Here is a 22,049-nt window from a genome sequence, read left to right as displayed (position 1 = left end):
TGATATCCATTGGCTTAACCACGTGAGTTTTGACGCGCGGCATTTTGCCGTTGCGTCGGCACCCACTTCCATGAACGACATTTCCCGATGACGTCTTTGCGCTGTCGCGTCAATTTGACGCTCATGAAAATTCAGCTTAAAACTATGCATCAGTGTTGCCAATATAAATACAAATCCTGTTTCGAAACGAACGACATAACCTAAGATCTAATTTGCTTGAACCTACATCGTGGTTTGAACTTTAAAGTTCGAAATGAGCTTCCTTACTAGAAACAAATAGTGACAACTGATTCTAATGCAAAAATGGGAGTCACGTCTGATGCCAGGGTGGTTTGGCAGTTTTTAAATGGCATAGCTGCAATTTATAAACCCGCTGGTTACAGTTTGCACAGAACCAGAAACACGATACTGACGCACTTGTGCAGAGGTTAGAATTGCAAAAAATTTTCCAGCACTAGTATTAAGTCGAACAACTTAATCGCTGATGCAATCAACTCACTTCGTAATCCCTGTCGAGCGTATGTTCTTTTAATATCAGTGCTAATGTACCGTGTATTTCCAATTAGATTTGAACGCGTTAGAAGGCCGACCACAGCGGGAGTATGTCAGGATCGAAGGAGAAACTGATAAACCAATGACTGTTCAGGTCGTTCCAAATTTGGCTGATCATTTATTGTTAACCGGTCCTCATTATCAGCAAAAAGATTTTAAGCTATCGTGGGTCAATTACCTTGGTTACGATACATCTGGTGTTGTGATTATTGGAATCAATGAAGGTGCTAGAACAGTTATGCGCATGAGGGAATCAAACCCAACAAGGTTCTACAAAGTTAAAGGGGTATTCGGACAAGCAACTGACAATTATTTCACATCGGGAAAAATTGTGGAGAAGGCTACCTATAAGTCTATCAAACGAGCCACTGTGGACGCAATCTGTGCGTCGATGCAGGCATCACATCAACGGAAGATGTTTGAGTAATTGTCATTTTGAAAATTTAATAATTTGCATTTTTTCTTGTTTTATGAAATTCGCTTATTTCATGTTTTTGATAAAAGTATTGATTCTTTCATACTGCACTTTATTTATATGTATATCTTAAATGAAAAACTAGTTTTACAATTATGAATCCAGCAGACAAGAGATCAGCGGTCACAAAATGTTTCAAAACCTATGATTTTGACTATGAAGTCGAGGCTAGGTACCCATGTTACAGAAATGGTCTCAAGAACTTGCAATTGTTAAAATCTAGCTTCATGTTTGATAAGATTTTGAAGAAGTTCTGTGAATTTGGAGCTGTTAATTGAACTTACGCAATATAAGGAACTTTGCAGTATTAATATTGTCAAACAGAGTTCAATCCTTCTTTTCCAGGTATTGAATTCGAGTTTCATGTACTATTTATTGCAAACGTCTATTATGTAGTGTCCGTTTCTCTGTCTATATTAGATGTATTATTTCTTCACTTCTTGTTCAACTTTTTGAGTCCACTTGTTAGCTTATCAACCTTTAAACTCAAATGGAGTTTGCTCGAATTTACCAACTAGCCGGAACGTCAACATAATCTTAAAATTTTTACAGACTATGTGGCGTAGATATGCAGTCTCAGGCTGCTTATGAGTTGGCAATTCAAGGCCCGATCAGACCAGCAAATAACAAAATTCCTATGATTTATGCCATAAAATGTGTTGCCTTTAACATGCCAGAATTTACTCTAGGTAAGATTACTGGTAACGATAATGAAATATGTATGTATTATACCAACTCAGTTTTCTCTGTCATAAACTTATATTTGGTGTATTACTTTTTCAGAAATAGCATGCATCAACGAGTACGAGATGTATCTTAAGACTTTGGTTCACCAACTAGGAATTCAACTACACAGTGTCGCTACTTGTACACAAATACAATGTTTCAGGTACGGTTTGTTTACAACTGAACTTGCACTCCTCAAAAAACATTGGGATGTTCAAAGTATACTTGATAATATGGAACAGACTCAGGCTATTCTTGATAACAACAAATATTTAGTGGAACAAGATAGTCCTACGTTGATAGAACAACAGATATAGATTGCTGTACAAAGGCTGAATTATTCTCAGGTCAGAATATATTCGTCACTATTTTCCTGAATCATTTCACTTTGGGGGATAATTCATTTTACTAAAGTGCATTGATATGATTTCAATAAATACCCTCTTATTAAATCCTCTGGAGCAAATGATCTGTCTATGTAATTATGTGTAAATATTTTAATCCATTAAACCAATAGTTCATATACCCTCGAATTATAGGTTTTCTATTTATTCCATATTTCATCATCTATTCATAATAACGAGACTTATGGTAAGTATTAAAATTAAGAAATAATTCAATTGCCAAATATGTAGTCGCCCAATGTAAAATTTATTTTCAGGTAACTCAACTATAAGCACTAAAATTATATATTTTAGATAACAATAAGATGGATTTTAGTTTGCACCATTCTTTACATGAAATATTCGGGAATTATATAAATATGCTTAAATTAGCGTCTCAAAAAAAAAATTACATTCTACATGTCTCCTGAAATTTACATATATACACAATAATAATGTAACACGTGAGTAAAACATAATCCAGTTATCACTTACAACTATCCAATATAGTTTACTCGACAATGTAAAACAACTCTTCATCTGTTACTTTAGTTGAAAGATTTTCCAATCACAGAGCCTCTTTTATCACATTGAAAATTATATTTATCAGCTTTTTCTCCTACTCACTACTTCAGGATCATCCACGTTACATGGACTTCTTTTCAATCTGAGGCGAGAAATTACTACTTCTGTACTGTTCCGGTACACTTCCTTCTTCGCTGCTGCTTCTGCAATCGTCGAAAGATCGTTTTCTCTTTCTACCGTTTTCGTAAAAACGCTGACTATGTCTAGAATCGTAATCTCGGATTTTCCTGTTTGTTTTATTTTCATAATTACTCTCTGCGTTTATTTTTTTCCTCTCACGCTCAAAGTTACTTTGCCTTTGAACATTTATATCTTCGTAAACGCAACTTTTCGCGCAGGTATTCCGCTTTTTCTCTGTATCATCCTGCCTTTCGTACCTTCCTCTATTTCGATTATCGCCTTTCATAGCTTGCGCTTCGGTTCTTCGCTCTGTTTCATCGTGCTCGTACATTCCATCATTCGTACATACCGATTGATTGTTCTGCTTATAGCTGCTCTGTCCATCGTCGTCTTTTCCACGACGTAACAGGGTTGAACTTTTATCACGGCTTTCGATTCTGTCCTCAACATTGGTAACTGTAAAATCATCCCTGACTCTATATCCAGATCCTGATCCACTTGCTTGACAATTCCCTCGACTATCTACGCTTGAACACCTGTCATATTCCTTATATCTGTGGTTCGAGTCAGTTGGAAGACTATGAATCTTCTCGTTATTTCTAGCATCATTATTTTTTTCGTATTCAGTATTTCTTCTGTAATCGTTACTCTTACTAATAGATCTTTCCTTGGTACGACGATCTTGATCATTATTATAGACATCAGATTTATCAACATTTTTCAGTGACTCCTTATGCCTTCGATCTGAACTATCATATCGATCTCTTGATCGTCTGTCTGAATTTTCACGTTCCCTACTTCGACTTCGTCTCTTTTGTTTGAAACTTGAATCTGAATCGTCTGATCTGTCGTTACATCGAATTGTCTTTGCCCGAAGCATCTGTCGATTGGGCCACTGCTGTTTTTTCATACTCTTTGCGATAACCCGTTTTTGATGATCTAATTGAGGGAATAGATCTACGGAAACAATTGAAACAATACATTAATATGATACATACCCATATCAAAATAACATAACTATTGGTCACTGGAACAGTTTTTGAAGTTTCCATGTTCAAATCAAATTTACCTTGAGATTTTTCAAGCGCTTCTTTAGCGGAGTTCATCTCTGCTTCTTGAATGCTGTGGCCAGAAGCTTTGGCCAAACGTTTACCTTGAAAATACACAGCGACTGTGTAAATTCGCGTGTTAGTCGGACCTTTGCATTCGATTACTCTGAAAGTAAGAATAAATGATGAAATTAGTACGATTTCTTCCCCTGATTCGATGAGAAAGATTTGATTTGCGATGCCTACTTGTAAACAGGTATATCTGGCTCTCCACCATCCATAGTCCTCAGAGTTAGGCAACATTGCTGCAGTTTACTTTTTGGATCGTTCCAATCCTGATTCATGATGAAATCTTGAAGACGAGGGAAGAAGCACACGTCGCAAAAGACATGGCAAAACTCCAAACCTTTGTCAACGTACAGAGCGCCCAAAAAAGCCTCTAGCAAATCAGCTCTATCTTTCGTCTTCAGCTCCGCTTTAGGGTTTCCATAAAGGGCGTATTGAGTCATACCCAAATCATCGCAAACTACTGCTTGGGTTTTGTTGTTGACCAAAGAACTTCGTAGAAGCTGTAATTGTAAATTATTAGCATATACTTGCATTAAACTTACAATTAGTTTGTCTTCCCTCAAAATCGAGCTTCTTTCGTTAACTTAATAAAGAATAAAAACGCTAAGTAATCAATATTTCATGCTTCATTAAAACACAAAAACTGTATGATAACGTACAACCTACAGAACAATCACACTGATTTATAACACATTATTTGAAATTGAAGTAAATCTTTTTAGGAAATTACTTACCGAAAGATGTCCTTCGTGATGTTCAGGGAAAAATTTGTACAAATATTCAGAAACTATGAGCTGCAGAACAGTGTCACCTAGGAATTCTAAACGTTGATTAGATCCTAGCGTCAAATTAGTATACCCAATGCTTCGATCTGTGAATGCTCGTGCGAGTAATCGAATATGTTGAAAATCAATGCCAATTGATTCTTCAAACTTGGTTAACTTCTAAAGAAACAAGACAAACAATAACGTTGATTAATTTTTTGTCGATGAGCAGTAATAAATTGATAATAAACCACCGTTTACACCTTGCATTAATAAAATTGAAAATGTACCCCTACAGAAAATATTTTAGCAATTCACATACTTGCAGTAATTCAAAGCTGGGTATCCATTGTCTATCGCCGGTGGGTTCCTGCTCTTGCAGAGGATGGCGGGGATAATTGATCCAGACTTTAGAGAGATCACATTCTCCCATGAACATTGTCTCAGCAAATACTTTGTCGGCAACTTCTATTCCTCCGTCAAGGAACAGAGACCCCATCAGAGCTTCAAAGCAATTGGCCATAGCATGTCGGAGCTCCAAGTCATGGCACAAATCGCTGCCGTGAGCATAAAGCATGTACTGCTCTAAATTCAACTTCTTAGCCAAGACAGCCAAGTGTTGATTTTGAACAATGGCTGCTCTGTATGTTGCTAATCCTCCTTCTTCTAAGTCCGGAAACATGTGGAAAAGATGTATGGACGTTAAAAATTCAACAACTGCGTCACCAAGGAATTCTAATCTCTCGTTGTGCGCGATAGAAGATTCGGTTTCTCTTCTAGCCCCAAACCTTGACATTATGTTTATCAAAGTATTTATTCCTCGCTTTCTCGTATTCATGTAATGAATTCTTCTGTCACCGTACTCTGGTTGCCTTATACCACAATTTGTTAATGAATTTCTTGCATGATCTGGATTTGTACCAAAATTTTCTCTATAACTTGGATGCGTTAATGCCAATTGAAGCAAATATCTGTTTTTAAATTTGTAGCCAATAGTTTTTTCCAGAATATCTAAAGATTTGTGGAATCTCAAATGACATACTAGTACAGGAATCAACATTGCATGTTGTACTATGTCGCACATAATTCCTGTACGATGAAATCCTTCTGAACTAACGTCTACAGTTACGTCCCTCTTCATTTTACTCTGCGTTCTCAGTTCTTGCAGTTTATTCTCCTTGGCCTCCAATTTTCTCTTGTCTTCAAACGATGGCTTTGGCATGTTTGCCAGCAAATGTCGAAATTTAACGTAATCCCTCCAGGCTTTTTGATAGCTGAAATAATACGAAATATATTTACTTTTTGTACAGAATAGATGAGAAAAAATAGTACAAATTTCGCTAGTTTTATCCGTCAATGCAAACAATCAACTGGATATTTATTCAAAAATCAATACTCACTCTGCGTTACCAGCATAGCTCAGCTGTGGTGGCCTGATACCGAAATGAACGATTTCAGGATACGAAATGACACCTGGAGGTTGATCGTCTTGACTTCTATCTAATTGATCAACTCTGACGCTGCAAGGTTTTTTACCGGGATAAGTCACCACCATACCTTTCACTTCGTCGGCGAAATTCTGCCACTTATATTGAGGCATATCGACAAGCCTGCTCAGATCGTCGGCGTCAATTAATGGCTTACTGCTTTTGATTAAGTAATTAAGAACTTCATTCATAGACAATATTTCCTGCCCGTTGTCCGGCAAATCTCTGACAAATCTGGGCATAAAATGAAATTGATCACAACCGGCTGTATCTTGAGCAGCACGTAGATCAAAATCTACCAATTCCAGTATCTGCTGGAACAGGTAATCCTCTAAAAAATATAAAATGATTAGAAAAATAACTACGCCCGTATATTCCAGTTACGTGAAATTGACAACTCTTTGAAATTATTAAGCAATTGCCACACTTACGAAATAAATCCAGTTCTCTGATGGTAAAATTTTCTGGCAATTTCTCATCAATGTATAGAATTGTGTATTCGATATTGAAGCGGATAACTTTACAGGTTGGTAATTTGACAAGAGGGAAATGAGAGAGCATTGAAAATCCCTCGAATATAAATTCGTGTTCGTCGTGTTTGATAATGGTTGGAGTCTTGGTTAAAAAATTTGTTGGCGGACTGATAGTTATGCGGTAATGGTACAATTTATCTGCATTGTTCGAATTCAATTCACACTTTTTAATGACACCCTCGCCAGCATAAATACCATGCCGAATACCAGATCTTCTCGATTTGGCACTGCATCTACAAAGAGGGCCGTCATTCATCTGAAACAGTAATTTAAATAAAATCACTTGTAAAAGTTATTACAATCAGACCAAAGTGAACAATGGAACTGAATATTTTAATTGAAGAAAAAAATCGAGTGTTTTTAAAATCATCAATAATTATGAACTTATCTTTAAGTATTAACAGACATTACTTGCTGTTGGCCACCTTGTATGAACTGTGGTTTTAAATTCTCTTGTTCGGGATTATTAAAGATAAGTAAAAATTCTACCTCCCCAGGGTCATTGAACCACATTTCTGGATGCAGACGTTGTGGATGCTGTTTTTTTGCCATTAATTCTTCCATTGTTCGGTCATCTTCATCCATTGAAGTGTCGCTGTCTGATGACGAACTGCTACAAGCTTCAGTTTTATGCCTGCACAATCTGGCTCTGTTTTTTCTTGGTGGTGGCTCATATGGTGGCTGTAGAATACGAAACCATCAAATTTATCTGAACGACGGACCAATCAGAGTCACGCATCTCATAAACAACAAGTAATAGTTTTTATGTGAATGAAGAAAATGAGATAAAATGGAGAAATATATTATTACTGCCAACAAAACTGAAAAATGTTTTTGTCTACTACAAACCTGCAATGCTCTAGCTGTACCGGACCTATCAACTAATAACTTCTTGAAAATATCACATAATTCCATCAATTTTGGAGTGCCTGTCATAATTTTTGGTTTCAATTCATCACGTGCGTAGTAGAGGTCGGCTGGTGCTGTGCGAGTCCACACCTTTCTCTCGTGTTCTATTATTCCTTCCGGTCCCATCGCAGACAACTCATCCAATTTCTTTTCCATGTCTTTACTTGTTGCACAATAATTCCGCCTATTAAATGAAAAACCTTTATTGTATTAAAAAGTCGTAGTGAATCGTAAGAGGCTGCAGTCATGTGAACGTAGACCATCACTTTCAAAATATATTTGCTTTTAAGCTTTGTCACATCTTGAAGGAGGTCACGCTACACTAAGCTAGCAAAACCCAAAGTCAAGTACCTGTATTTTTCTAAAAGCTGATCTCTTTCGCTCAACGATTTCTGGTTCATAGGAAAATTGCTAATCTCATTCGATACGGTGGAAACATGCGACTCCCTAGATCGTGACCTCTTTCTACTCCGACTTTCGAAACTAGTTTTTCCCAACTCCATACTCGCTCGCGAGCTGTATCTGGAACTGCGTTCCCTCCTTTTATACATTGACCGCTTGTCGCTCTCCTCGTTGTAGTAATTTCCTCTGGCATTTGATTTGTCCCTTCCATGTCTCTCATATTTAGCTTTATTCTCTTCGTGACGTGATCTCTCGTAGCCTCTATTACCACTGCTTAAGGAGTGACTATCAGAACTTCGAGATCTCCTGCTATCTGTTCCGTGGTGCTGACTCGGAACGTCTGATGCTAAATGTTGCGTAACACCAGGCCCACTGACATTACCTCTCCACGAACTTCTCGTCGAAGATTTCTGCCCAGTATATTGACAAAAATTCTTGGCATCTTGATCCGACTGTGACTGTGATGATCCTTGTTTATTCCAGCCAGTATTGTGGTTGTCTTGATACGGCTTCCAACCCGATGCTGCGTCCGTCTGATTCCACTTGGCGTTAGCGTTGTTAAGAATTTTCAAATTCCATGTGTAATTATCATACCCTCCTAACATTGATGGGTGAAAGTTTGGCGGCTGGCAATTTGTAGTGTTGTACATTGAATTTGAAGGATTTGGAATCGGGCAAGATTGATGGTGTATGAATGCACTGTTTGGCGCGTAGCTTGGATAAGTTCGAGGCCTACCTCCAGGTAATTGTTGTTGTTGAACGACGTCAGCCAGCTTATTTTCAGCAATTGATGGCGGTGGCATATTGTACGATGGAGGAGGCTGACTTAAATTTGGCGGAGGAAAATTGGGAGGAGGAACTTGATAGTAACCAACATTCTGAACTGCCGGCTGTCCGGTTCCCCAGTAAAAGGGTGGGCCGGAGTTGATCGGTGGTGTTGCCATGACGCATGTATTTATGTCCACACTGTATTCTCTACTTCTTCTGTCATTAGATAATCCTTTTACAATTTCAGTGGTATGAACTTTCAACGGTATTCATGGTATAGTGGGGTAAGAGGTACCATGTTGTGTGTATAATAAAATATTGTACCTATATTTCCTTCCCTATTCAGATTCTTTAGTACTATACATGGATAATTTATCACATCAACCGGACATCATCTCATTTCCTTGGTGTATTCAATCACTTTTCCTATATTACGTTTTTAATTATGGTTATTTACCGTTACGAAGCACTTGCATTTTTATAACCTAACAGTTTAACACTTTCGAACGAGACTGTACTACTGTGTGGTGGTGGTGTCCTCTTATGGAAGCACCGGCCGTTTTGCCCAGTAACCACGAGTGTCGCTCTTATCGCGGGATTCGGACTGTGTGAGAGAGACAGAAACGGCAATTTTTTTTTTCTTTTTTTTCTTGATACTTGGAGAGATAGAAAAAAGCTTCTTGAAACTTCGAGTGTATTTTAACACACATTTGAAAAGTATGAGCAACAATTTTTATCGTCCAACTGTCGCAGAAAAGCAGCGTTATTAGCTGACCCGTTAACTGAAGAATATATCTTTAGTCAACGGCTGACCATCGAAAGGCCTACCCGCTTGAGTCTGGAATCGGCACGAAAGATGAAGTGCGTATTTCTTGTTTGAAACGAGAAAACTAAAATCATTCTACATCATATCATATCATCGTACATCATACATCATACTTCGTACATGGTATTAAAGTTCGAAACAAAAGTTTGGATGTTAGGATGTTCAGAAAGTGACGTCACTCAAAATTTTTTTTCTCTTGACGTCATCGAGCTAAAATCAGCTAGCCGAATTCCTCAGTGTGGAAACAACCGCGCAGTAGAGCGGACGTGTGAAAATCGCGCTCCGCAGATTTCGAGTACCGGGTTCTCTATCTCCTGGATCCTGCGCCCCGGGTCCGCTACCTGGTGAAACACGACTTCCAGGACAAGCACTCCGTAGTTCCTGCGCTCCCAATCCGCTACCTAATGAAACTCGACTTCCAGGATGAGTGCTCCGTAGTGTCTGCGGAGCAGGTACGCTACCTGGTGAAATTCGACTTCCAGGACAAGCGCTCCGTGATTTCTGCACTCTAGGTATTCTACCTGGTGAAACTCAACTTCCAGGACAAGCGCTCCGTGATTTCTGCGCTCCGGATCCGCTGCCTGGTGAAACTCGACTTCAGGGACAAGCGCTCCGTAGTTTCTGCGCACAAGGTCAACTACCTGGTGAAACTTGACTTCCAAGAGAAGCGCTCCGTAGTTCCTGCGCTCCAAAGCCGCTGTCTGGTGAAACTCGACTTCAGGGACAAGAGCTCCGTAGTTTCTGCACATAAGGTGTGCTACCTGGTGAACCTTGACTTCCAGTACAAGTGCTCTGTGATTTCTGCGCTCCAGAGTAGTATAGCAAGGAGAGTTCTGCGTAGAAACACCTTCTTTACCGACCGAGCCGACCAGTCCGCCTATACATTCTCCCCAGACTCAAACCCTTTTCCGCTCCGTGCAGCCCAGACGCAAACCCTTGAAAGTTACTCCCACTCTCACAAGATCAAATGTGCTCTGCCGGACCGTTCGTCGGTAAGAAAATCTCCCGAATGACTATGATCGTCGGTAAAAAATCCTCCAAATGACCATGATTGTCGGTGAAAATGCCAAAAAATCCTCCAACATGAGTTCGTGAGCCCTGTGAAGAAGCCGCCTGTGTGTGTGTGTGTGTGTGTGTGTGTGTGTGTGTGTGTGTGTGTGTGTGTGTGTGTGTGTGTGTGTGTGTGTGTGTGTGTGTGTGTGTGTGTGTGTGTGTGTGTGTGTTCCGAGGTGGTTGGCGGTGGTTGGTGGTGGTCGGAGGTCGACGAGGAGGAGGACGAGGAAGACTGGGAGAAGAAGGTGGCTGAGGATTTGTGCTCGGTGAGTAAAACACTTTTATAATATTTGATGGCAATTGTAATTATATTTCATCTAAAATATTTCAAACTTGTCATGTTTACATTAAATTATTTAAATTCATTTTTCGCGCAAGCACAAATTCGGTAGATATAAATGTGCTAATAAAATTTATTATATTATTAATTAATTAATTAATTATATTAATCCTTACACAATATTTTTAATGTGTTCCTATACTGAGAATATTTATTACTATTCCAGGTATAACCCGAGGTGGTTAGGGGTGGTCGAGCTGGACGAGGTGGAGGACGAGGATTCGTGCTCGGTGAGTTTAACATTTTTACAATATTTGACGAAGTAGAATCAGCATCAGGAGTAGGATCAGGGAAAGATGTGGAAATGAGAGTAGAAGTAGGAGTAGTCGTAGGAATAGGACTCGGAGTAGGAATATGAGTAGAAGTAGGAATAGTAGGAGTTAGAGTGGGATTAGGAGTAGGAGTAGGAGTAGGAGTAGGAGCAGAAGTAGGTAGGGCGGGGTGGGACGTGAGAGGGGCGGGGAGGGGCGGGAAGGGGATATTGTCATATCAAGTTATCAGTAATAAGCAATTGCGGGTAAAATATTAGCTTACTTTTGTAAGTATTTATGAATATAACCTCTATGAATATTCATTGTTGGTATGTAAGTTCTGGCAACGTACCTACTTTCTGTAAGAGATGTTGAAGATTTTCAACATAATTATGTTTCAGTTCTGTGCCCCACCTAGTGATCCACTAGTACATATCCTCCGACGTGACATCGCTGTGCTACGTATAAAGAAAAAAAGATTTATTAAGATGCAGATTGCTCCTCTCTTCTTGCCATTGTGCTTTCAGCCATTGTTGTGGTGTGTGTTTGAAATTAAGGACAGTATATAATATAGAATAACAGGTACAGCTACGAATATAGCACTACAATAAATCTTATAGAAATGAGCTCTCATTGAGATTTCTCTGTATTTATAACTCGACGCGAAAAGGCAAAAATCAATGTAATGCCATCTGTAAGGTAATTGGACTCGTATTTGCACTACGAGAACTCGTTGGGCATTTTGCGGTGAAGTTTGAAAAATTGTTGCACAAGAAATTAAATAACTATAAAAATGGATGAAAAATATTATCTCTAATTGTGAATGTAGCTAATACAGCTTTAACCGTATATTGATTATGTTAATGATCTGTTGTGACAAGATCGGAATTAGATAAGCTCTCTAAATACTCTCTTCTAGACTATTAATTTATATCATGTATATGTAAATGTGTATGTCTTTAGTTTATACAATCACTGCACTAGGATTACCCTTGCCACGTTTTATGGTGCGCTTGTGTAATTTGTATATTATTAACCTTACGTTTTACTCTATTTGCGACAAGTTGTGAGTGTTTCTAATTTCTTGGCAATTATTTATGTACATGTATGTGTATATATGTATATGCATACTTATGCATGCGTATATACATATACATATACAGAGAGGTATACACAGAGGTTTTAGTATATTCACATACGGATTTCTGTGTATAGGTATACTTGAAGTAAAATATCCTTATCTCTAATACGGAGTTCTTCGTAATTCGCATTTGTTCTTGTAACCCAATGTCCTACATACGATGGCAAAAATCTAGATCCAACTTAACTGAGTCTCAAAGCCCTGTTGACATAAAAGCAGCTATTTGATAGAAATTATAGATTATAGTTTACACAGCCCATTGCATGATATTTCATTATAAATACATATGTTTCAATGTATTTAGAAATAATTTATCAAATGTACAGAGGTCATGTGCAAATAATAAATGAATTCGACCGCAGTTTGATGTATTCATTGGAGCTTTAACAATAAATTTAAGCTTTGTTACTTCTCTTATTTTATTATGGATAATCAAAAACATTTCCGACTATTCGTGCTGTGGAAGCATAGGGATTAAACCAAATGTAGCAAAAGATTAGAAACAGTGTATGTAGAGTACGGGTATTTTTCTAATAATGCAAACACGTGCCGCTAGCTTAGTTTTGACATATCTAGAATACCACGCCTTGCGAATTAGCTTTCCAGACGGAGATGAATGATGAATTTTAAGGACTGCATTATCGTTGTTGAATACTCTATGCCTCATGTGAAACGAAAATCTGTGACGATGAAATTGATGCACCGGATCAGCGTCGACTTTAACTTATGAAATGTCCTACCATTTTCGAACACCTCCTACCTCCCCCTGCCACCTCCGACCATCAATGGCCACTTTCGACCACCCCCTATCACCTTCCGCCAGCGCCGACCACCTCCAACCATCCTATTTACCTATATTACTGGATTAGCTATGATATGAAAAGAGAAGAATTATTCATTTCGAAATGGGATTCTATTCGACGCGCACTCGATGTATTCCATAACATTAGTATTCATAATTATTCCAACAACTTTTCATTTGCTCTTTCGATCTTGAATTTTCATAGGCATAGAATCGAAACGCTGTTTTAGCTGGTCGCAAGTGAAGTATCTGCGTTGGGTGGAGGAGCAGAATTTATTTTTCGAAAAGTATTCGGATGGAAAAAAATTCAGAGTAACTGTAATACATCACGGATGCGCTAATTTTAAACAAGATGAAACGGATGCTTCGTATATGAGACAGTATTTAACGCTGCGTAGTGATTTAAAGACCTAAAAAGGTGATAGGGAGAGAAAGAACGAAGCTTCTTAACACTTCGAATGTATTTTAACACACATTTGAAAGATACGAGCGAAATTTTTCATCATCCAACTGTCGCAGAACGGCAGCGTTATCAGCTGACCCGTTAACTGAAGGATATATCTTCAGTCAACGGCTGACCATCGAAGGGCCTGGCCGCTTGAGTCTGGAATCGGCAGGAGAGGTAAAGTGCGTATTTCTTGTATGAAATGTGAAAACTAAACTCATTATACATCATATCATATCATCATACATCATACATCATACATCGTACATTATACATCATACATCATCATACCTAGTATTACAGTTCGAAACCAAAGTTTGAATTTTCGGATGTTCGGAAAGTGACGTCACCAATCTAGAATCGGCTAGCCGAGTTCCTCAGTCTGGTAACAACCGCGCAGTAGAGCGGACGGTTGAGAGTCGCGCTCCGCAAATTTCGAGTACCGGGTTCTCAACCTCTCGAATCCCGCGCTTCGGGTCCGCTACGTATTTCGAGTACCGGGTTCTCAACCTCCCGGATCCCACGCTTCGAGTCCGCTACGCGGTGAAACTCGACTTCCAGGATAAGCGCTCCGTGGTTCCTGCTTCATGTTTACAATAAATTATTTCGATTCGTTTTCCGCGCAAGCCGAAATTCAGTAGCTGTCAGTCCGCTAATAAAATTTCTCGACTTCCAGGATAAGCGCTCCGTGGTTCCTGGTTCATGTTTACAATAAATTATTTCAATTCGTTTTTCGCGCAAGCCGAAATTCAGTAGCTGTCAGTCCGCTAATAAAATTTCTCGACTTCCAGGATAAGCGCTCCGTGGTTCCTGGTTCATGTTTACAATAAATTATTTCAATTCGTTTTTCGCCCAAGCCGAAATTCAGTAGCTGTCAGTCCGCTAATAAAATTTCTCGACTTCCAGGATAAGCGCTCCGTGGTTCCTGGTTCATGTTTACAATAAATTATTTCAATTCGTTTTTCACGCAAGCCCAAATTCAGTAGCTGTCGGTGCGCTAATAAAATTTCTATAACTTTACAATCTTCTCATAATCTTTTTGGTCAAATATGTCGATAAAAAAATTATATTAAACCTCACACGGTATTTTTGATTTGTTCTCATCCTGAAAATATTTATTAGCATTCGAGTTATAACTCGAGGTGGTTGGCGGTGATCGTTGGGGGCGGTTAGGGGTGGTTGCGGGTAATCGCGGTGATTCAGGAGGAGAGGGACGAGGATTTCTGCTCGGTGATTTTAACAATTTTCTAATATTCGATGGCGATTGCAATTATATTTCATCTAATCATTTTCAAACTTGTCATCTTTACAGTAAATTATTTCAATTCGTTTTTCGCGCAAGCCCAAAGTCAGTAGCTGTCAGTCCGCTGATAAAATTTCTCGACTTCCAGGATAAGCGCTCCGTGGTTCCTGGTTCATGTTTACAATAAATTATTTCAATTCGTTTTTCGCCCAAGCCGAAATTCAGTAGCTGTCAGTCCGCTAATAAAATTTCTCGACTTCCAGGATAAGCGCTCCGTGGTTCCTGGTTGACGTTTACAATAAATTATTTCAATTCGTTTTTCGCCCAAGCCGAAATTCAGTAGCTGTCAGTCCGCTAATAAAATTTCTCGACTTCCAGGATAAGCGCTCCGTGGTTCCTGGTTCACGTTTACAATAAATTATTTCAATTCGTTTTCCGCGCAAGCCCAAATTCAGTAGCTGTCGGTGCGCTAATAAAATTTCTATAACTTTACAATCTTCTCATAATCTTTTTGGTCAAATGTGTCGATAAAAAAATTATATTAAACCTCAAACGGTATTTTTGATTTTTTCTCATCCTGAAAATATTTATTAGCATTCGAGGTATAACTCGAGGTGGTTGGCGGTGGTCGTTGGGGGCGGGTAGGGGTGGTTGCGGGTAATCGCGGTGATTCAGGAGGAGAGGGACGAGGATTTCTGCTCGGTGATTTTAACAATTTTCTAATATTCGATGGCGATTGCAATTATATTTCATCTAATCTTTTTCAAACTAGTCATCTTTACAATAAATTATTTCAATTCGTTTTTCGCGCAAGCCTAAAGTCAGTAGCTGTCAGTGCGCTAATAAAATTTCCATAACTTTACAATCTTCTCATAATCTTTTTGGTCAAATATGTCGGTAAAAAAATTATATTAAACCCTACACGGTATTTTTGATTTGTTCTCATGCTGAAAATATTTATTAGCATTCGAGGTATAACTCGAGGTGGTTGGTGGTGGTCGTTGGGGGCGGTTAGGGGTGGTTGCGGGTAATCGCGGTGATTCTGGAGCAGTGGGACGAGGATTTGTGCTCGGTGAGTAAAACACTTTTATAATATCTGATCTCATTTGGATTATATTTTATATAACATATTTCAAACTAGTCATGTTTACATTAAATTATTTCAATTTATTTTTCGTGCAAGCACATATTCAGTAGCTATGGATAATCTTATACAATTTATTATATTATTGATTAATTAATTCATATTCTTATAATATTTAATGGCAATTGTAATTATATTTCATCTGAAATATTACAAACTTGTCACGTTTACAATAAATTATTTCAATTCATTTTTCGTGCAAGCACATATTCAGTAGCTATGAATAATCTTATACAATTAATTATATTATTAATTAATTAATTGATATTCTTATAATATCTGGTGGCAATTGTAATTATATTTCATCTGAAATATTACAAACTTGTCACGTTTACAATAAATTATTTCAATTCATTTTTCGTGCAAGCACATATTCAGTAGCTATGAATAATCTTGTACAATTTCTTATATTATTAATTAATTGATTAATTACATTAATCCTCACACAATATTTTTGATGTGTTCCTATACTAAAAATATTCATAACTATTCCAGGTATTACCCGAGGTGGTCGGAGGTGGACGAGGAGGACGACGAGCTGGACGAGGAGGATGACGAGCTGGACGAGGAGGAGGACCAGGTGGACGAGGAGGAGGACGAGGTGGACGAGGAGGAGGCGGGGTGGGTCGTGGGAGAGGACCTCTCCTCTCCTCAGCGGAGAGGGGGGGAAGGGGCAGGGAAGGGGCAGAGGTGGGCGGGGAGGGGGAAGGGACGGGAAGGGACGGGCCGGGAAGGGGGGGGGGGGGGGGGGGGGGGAGGAGGGGGGATGGCGGGAGGGGCGGCGGGAGGTAGGGAGGGAGGGAGGGAGGGAGGGCGGGAGGGAGGGAGAGGGAAGGGGCGGGCGGGGCGTTTTGCTCTATTAATTTTAACTCGTCGACATTCGTCCTCCACTCTCTCTCCCTCCGTCCCGCCCTCCCTCCCTCCCTCCCTCCCTCCCTCCCTCCCTCCCTCCCTCCCTCCCTCCCTCCCTCCCTCCCTCCCTCCCTCCCTCCCTCCCCACCCGGCCCCTTCCCTTCCCTTCCCTTCCCTTCCCGGCCCCCCCCTTCCCTTCCCTTCCCTTCCCGTCCCTGCCCTTCCCCCTCCCCGCCCACCTCTCCCCCTTCCCTGCCCCTCCCCCTCCCCTCCTCTGGGAAAGGAGAGGTCCTCTCCCACGACCCACCGCGTCCTCCTCCTCGTCCAACTGGTCCTCCTCCTAGGCCAGCTCGTCCTCCTCCTCGTCCACCTCCGACCACCTCGGGTAATACCTGGAATAGTAATGAATATTTTTAGTATAGGAACACATCAAAAATATTGTGTAAGGATTAATGTAATTAATCAATTAATTATTAATATAACAAATTGTACAAGATTATTCATAGCTACTGAATATGTGCTTGCACGAAAAATGAATTGAAATAATTTATTGTAAACGTGACAAGTTTGTAATATTTTAGACGAAATATAATTACAATTGCCATTAAATATTATAAGAATATCAATTAATTAATTAATAATATAATAAATTGTATAAGATTATTCATAGCTACTGAATATGTGCTTGCACGAAAAATGAATTAAAATAATTTATTGTAAACGTGACAAGTTTGTAATATTTCAGATAAAATATAATTACAATTGCCATTAAATATTATAAGAATATCAATTAAATAATTAATAATATAATAAATTGTATAAGATTATTCATAGCTACTGAATGTGTGCTTGCACGAAAAATGAATTGAAATAATTTATTGTAAACGTGACAAGTTTGTAATATTTCAGATGAAATATAATTACAATTGCATCAAATATTATAAGAGTGTTTTACTCACCCAGCAACCTTAACCTGAAAGTCGAGAAATTTTATTAGCGGACTGACAGATACCGAATTTGGGGTTGCGCGGAAAACGAATTGAAATAATTTATTGTAAACGTGAACCAGGAACCACGGAGCGCTTATCCTAGAAGTCGAGAAATTTTATTTGCGGACTGACAGATACCGAATTTGGGGTTGCGCGAAAAACGAATTGAAATAATTTATTGTAAACGTGAACCAGGAACCACGGAGCGCTTATCCTGGAAGTCGAGAAATTTTATTAGCGGACTGACAGCTACTGAATTTCGGCTTGGGCGAAAAACGAATTGAAATAATTTATTGTAAACGTCAACCAGGAACCACGGAGCGCTTATCCTGGAAGTCGAGAAATTTTATTAGCGGACTGACAGCTACTGACTTTGGGCTTGCGCGAAAAACGAATTGAAATAATTTATTGTAAAGATGACAAGTTTGAAAATGATTAGATGAAATATAATTGCAATCGCCATCGAATATTAGAAAATTGGTAAAATCACCGAGCAGAAATCCTCGTCCCTCTCCTCCTGAATCACCGCGATTACCCGCAACCACCCCTAACCGCCCCCAACGATCACCGCCAACCACCTCGAGTTATAACTCGAATGCTAATAAATATTTTCAGGATGAGAACAAATCAAAAATACCGTGTGAGGTTTAATATAATTTTTTTATCGACATATTTGACCAAAAAGATTATGAGAAGATTGTAAAGTTATAGAAATTTTATTAGCGCACCGACAGCTACTGAATTTGGGCTTGCGTGAAAAACGAATTGAAATAATTTATTGTAAACATGAACCAGGAACCACGGAGCGCTTATCCTGGAAGTCGAGAAATTTTATTAGCGGACTGACAGCTACTGAATTTCGGCTTGGGCGAAAAACGAATTGAAATAATTTATTGTAAACATGAACCAGGAACCACGGAGCGCTTATCCTGGAAGTCGAGAAATTTTATTAGCGGACTGACAGCTACTGAATTTCGGCTTGCGCGAAAAACGAATTGAAATAATTTATTGTAAACATGAACCAGGAACCACGGAGCGCTTATCCTGGAAGTCGAGAAATTTTATTAGCGGACTGACAGCTACTGAATTTCGGCTTGCGCGGAAAACGAATCGAAATAATTTATTGTAAACATGAAGCAGGAACCACGGAGCGCTTATCCTGGAAGTCGAGTTTCACCGCGTAGCGGACTCGAAGCGTGGGATCCGGGAGGTTGAGAACCCGGTACTCGAAATACGTAGCGGACCCGAAGCGCGGGATTCGAGAGGTTGAGAACCCGGTACTCGAAATTTGCGGAGCGCGACTCTCAACCGTCCGCTCTACTGCGCGGTTGTTACCAGACTGAGGAACTCGGCTAGCCGATTCTAGATTGGTGACGTCACTTTCCGAACATCCGAAAATTCAAACTTTGGTTTCGAACTGTAATACTAGGTATGATGATGTATGATGTATAATGTACGATGTATGATGTATGATGTATGATGATATGATATGATGTATAATGAGTTTAGTTTTCACATTTCATACAAGAAATACGCACTTTACCTCTCCTGCCGATTCCAGACTCAAGCGGCCAGGCCCTTCGATGGTCAGCCGTTGACTGAAGATATATCCTTCAGTTAACGGGTCAGCTGATAACGCTGCCGTTCTGCGACAGTTGGATGATGAAAAATTTCGCTCGTATCTTTCAAATGTGTGTTAAAATACATTCGAAGTGTTAAGAAGCTTCGTTCTTTCTCTCCCTATCACCTTTTTAGGTCTTTAAATCACTACGCAGCGTTAAATACTGTCTCATATACGAAGCATCCGTTTCATCTTGTTTAAAATTAGCGCATCCGTGATGTATTACAGTTACTCTGAATTTTTTTCCATCCGAATACTTTTCGAAAAATAAATTCTGCTCCTCCACCCAACGCAGATACTTCACTTGCGACCAGCTAAAACAGCGTTTCGATTCTATGCCTATGAAAATTCAAGATCGAAAGAGCAAATGAAAAGTTGTTGGAATAATTATGAATACTAATGTTATGGAATACATCGAGTGCGCGTCGAATAGAATCCCATTTCGAAATGAATAATTCTTCTCTTTTCATATCATAGCTAATCCAGTAATATAGGTAAATAGGATGGTTGGAGGTGGTCGGCGCTGGCGGAAGGTGATAGGGGGTGGTCGAAAGTGGCCATTGATGGTCGGAGGTGGCAGGGGGAGGTAGGAGGTGTTCGAAAATGGTAGGACATTTCATAAGTTAAAGTCGACGCTGATCCGGTGCATCAATTTCATCGTCACAGATTTTCGTTTCACATGAGGCATAGAGTATTCAACAACGATAATGCAGTCCTTAAAATTCATCATTCATCTCCGTCTGGAAAGCTAATTCGCAAGGCGTGGTATTCTAGATATGTCAAAACTAAGCTAGCGGCACGTGTTTGCATTATTAGAAAAATACCCGTACTCTACATACACTGTTTCTAATCTTTTGCTACATTTGGTTTAATCCCTATGCTTCCACAGCACGAATAGTCGGAAATGTTTTTGATTATCCATAATAAAATAAGAGAAGTAACAAAGCTTAAATTTATTGTTAAAGCTCCAATGAATACATCAAACTGCGGTCGAATTCATTTATTATTTGCACATGACCTCTGTACATTTGATAAATTATTTCTAAATACATTGAAACATATGTATTTATAATGAAATATCATGCAATGGGCTGTGTAAACTATAATCTATAATTTCTATCAAATAGCTGCTTTTATGTCAACAGGGCTTTGAGACTCAGTTAAGTTGGATCTAGATTTTTGCCATCGTATGTAGGACATTGGGTTACAAGAACAAATGCGAATTACGAAGAACTCCGTATTAGAGATAAGGATATTTTACTTCAAGTATACCTATACACAGAAATCCGTATGTGAATATACTAAAACCTCTGTGTATACCTCTCTGTATATGTATATGTATATACGCATGCATAAGTATACATATACATATATACACATACATTTACATAAATAATTGCCAAGAAATTAGAAACACTCACAACTTGTCGCAAATAGAGTAAAACGTAAGGTTAATAATATACAAATTACACAAGCGCACCATAAAACGTGGCAAGGGTAATCCTAGTGCAGTGATTGTATAAACTAAAGACATATACATTTACATATACATGATATAAATTAATAGTCTAGAAAAGAGTATTTAGAGAGCTTATCTAATTCCGATCTTGTCACAACAGATCATTAACATAATCAATATACGGTTAAAGCTGTATTAGCTACATTCACAATTAGAGATGATATTTTTTATCCATTTTTATAGTTATTTAATTTCTTGTACAACAATTTTTCAAACTTCACCGCAAAATGCCCAACGAGTTCTCGTAGTGCAAATACGAGTCCAATTACCTTACAGATGGCATTACATTGATTTTTGCCTTCTCGTGTCGAGTTATAAATACAGAGAAATCTCAATGAGAGCTCATTTCTATAAGATTTATTGTAGTGCTATATTCGTAGCTGTACCTGTTATTCTATATTATATACTGTCCTTAATTTCAAACACACACCACAACAATGGCTAAAAGCACAATGGCAAGAAGAGAGGAGCAATCTGCATCTTAATAAATCTTTTCTTCTTTATACGTAGCACAGCGATGTCACGTCGGAGGATATGTACTAGTGGATCACTAGGTGGGGCACAGAACTGAAACATAATTATGTTGAAAATCTTCAACATCTCTTACAGAAAGTAGGTACGTTGCCAGAACTTACATACCAACAATGAATATTCATAGAGGCTATATTCATAAATACTTACAAAAGTAAGCTAATATTTTACCCGCAATTGCTTATTACTGATAACTTGATATGACAATATCCCCTTCCCGCCCCTCCCCGCCCCTCTCACGTCCCACCTCGCCCTACCTACTTCTGCTCCTACTCCTACTCCTACTCCTAATCCCACTCTAACTCCTACTTTTCCTACTTCTACTCATATTCCTACTCCGAGTCCTATTCCTACCACTACTCCTACTTCTACTCCTATTTCTACATCTTCCCCTGATCCTACTCCTGATGCTGATTCTACTTCGTCAAATATTGTAAAAATGTTAAACTCACCGAGCACGAACGCTCGTC

General features: G+C 38.9%; 2 protein-coding genes across 2 annotated transcripts; one reads left to right on the top strand and one right to left on the bottom strand.

The window, feature by feature from the left end:
* Positions 1 to 190: 190 nt before the first annotated feature.
* Positions 191 to 2,525, top strand: LOC124302037 (mitochondrial mRNA pseudouridine synthase Trub2). The gene is made up of 4 exons (XM_046757791.1): positions 191 to 427; positions 567 to 975; positions 1,580 to 1,716; positions 1,811 to 2,525. Exons 1-4 carry the CDS (start codon positions 304 to 306, stop codon positions 2,068 to 2,070), a joined length of 930 nt encoding a protein of 309 aa, XP_046613747.1. The 5' UTR covers positions 191 to 303; the 3' UTR covers positions 2,071 to 2,525.
* Positions 2,386 to 9,341, bottom strand: LOC124302036 (ribonuclease 3). The gene is made up of 10 exons (XM_046757790.1): positions 8,004 to 9,341; positions 7,593 to 7,836; positions 7,233 to 7,424; positions 6,642 to 6,999; positions 6,124 to 6,541; positions 5,046 to 5,997; positions 4,694 to 4,903; positions 4,137 to 4,459; positions 3,911 to 4,056; positions 2,386 to 3,798 (listed from the first exon to the last, which is right to left on the bottom strand). The coding sequence occupies exons 1-10, from the start codon at positions 8,996 to 8,998 to the stop codon at positions 2,783 to 2,785; spliced, it is 4,854 nt and encodes a 1,617-aa protein (XP_046613746.1). The 5' UTR covers positions 8,999 to 9,341; the 3' UTR covers positions 2,386 to 2,782.
* Between the last annotated feature and the right edge of the window lie 12,708 nt (positions 9,342 to 22,049).

The sequence above is a fragment of the Neodiprion virginianus genome, chromosome 4 (assembly GCF_021901495.1).
Source record: "Neodiprion virginianus isolate iyNeoVirg1 chromosome 4, iyNeoVirg1.1, whole genome shotgun sequence".
In the NCBI taxonomy this organism is placed as follows: domain Eukaryota; kingdom Metazoa; phylum Arthropoda; class Insecta; order Hymenoptera; family Diprionidae; genus Neodiprion; species Neodiprion virginianus.
The sequence above is the reverse complement of the archived record's forward strand: the minus strand, read 5'-3'. Positions and strand labels throughout refer to the sequence as shown.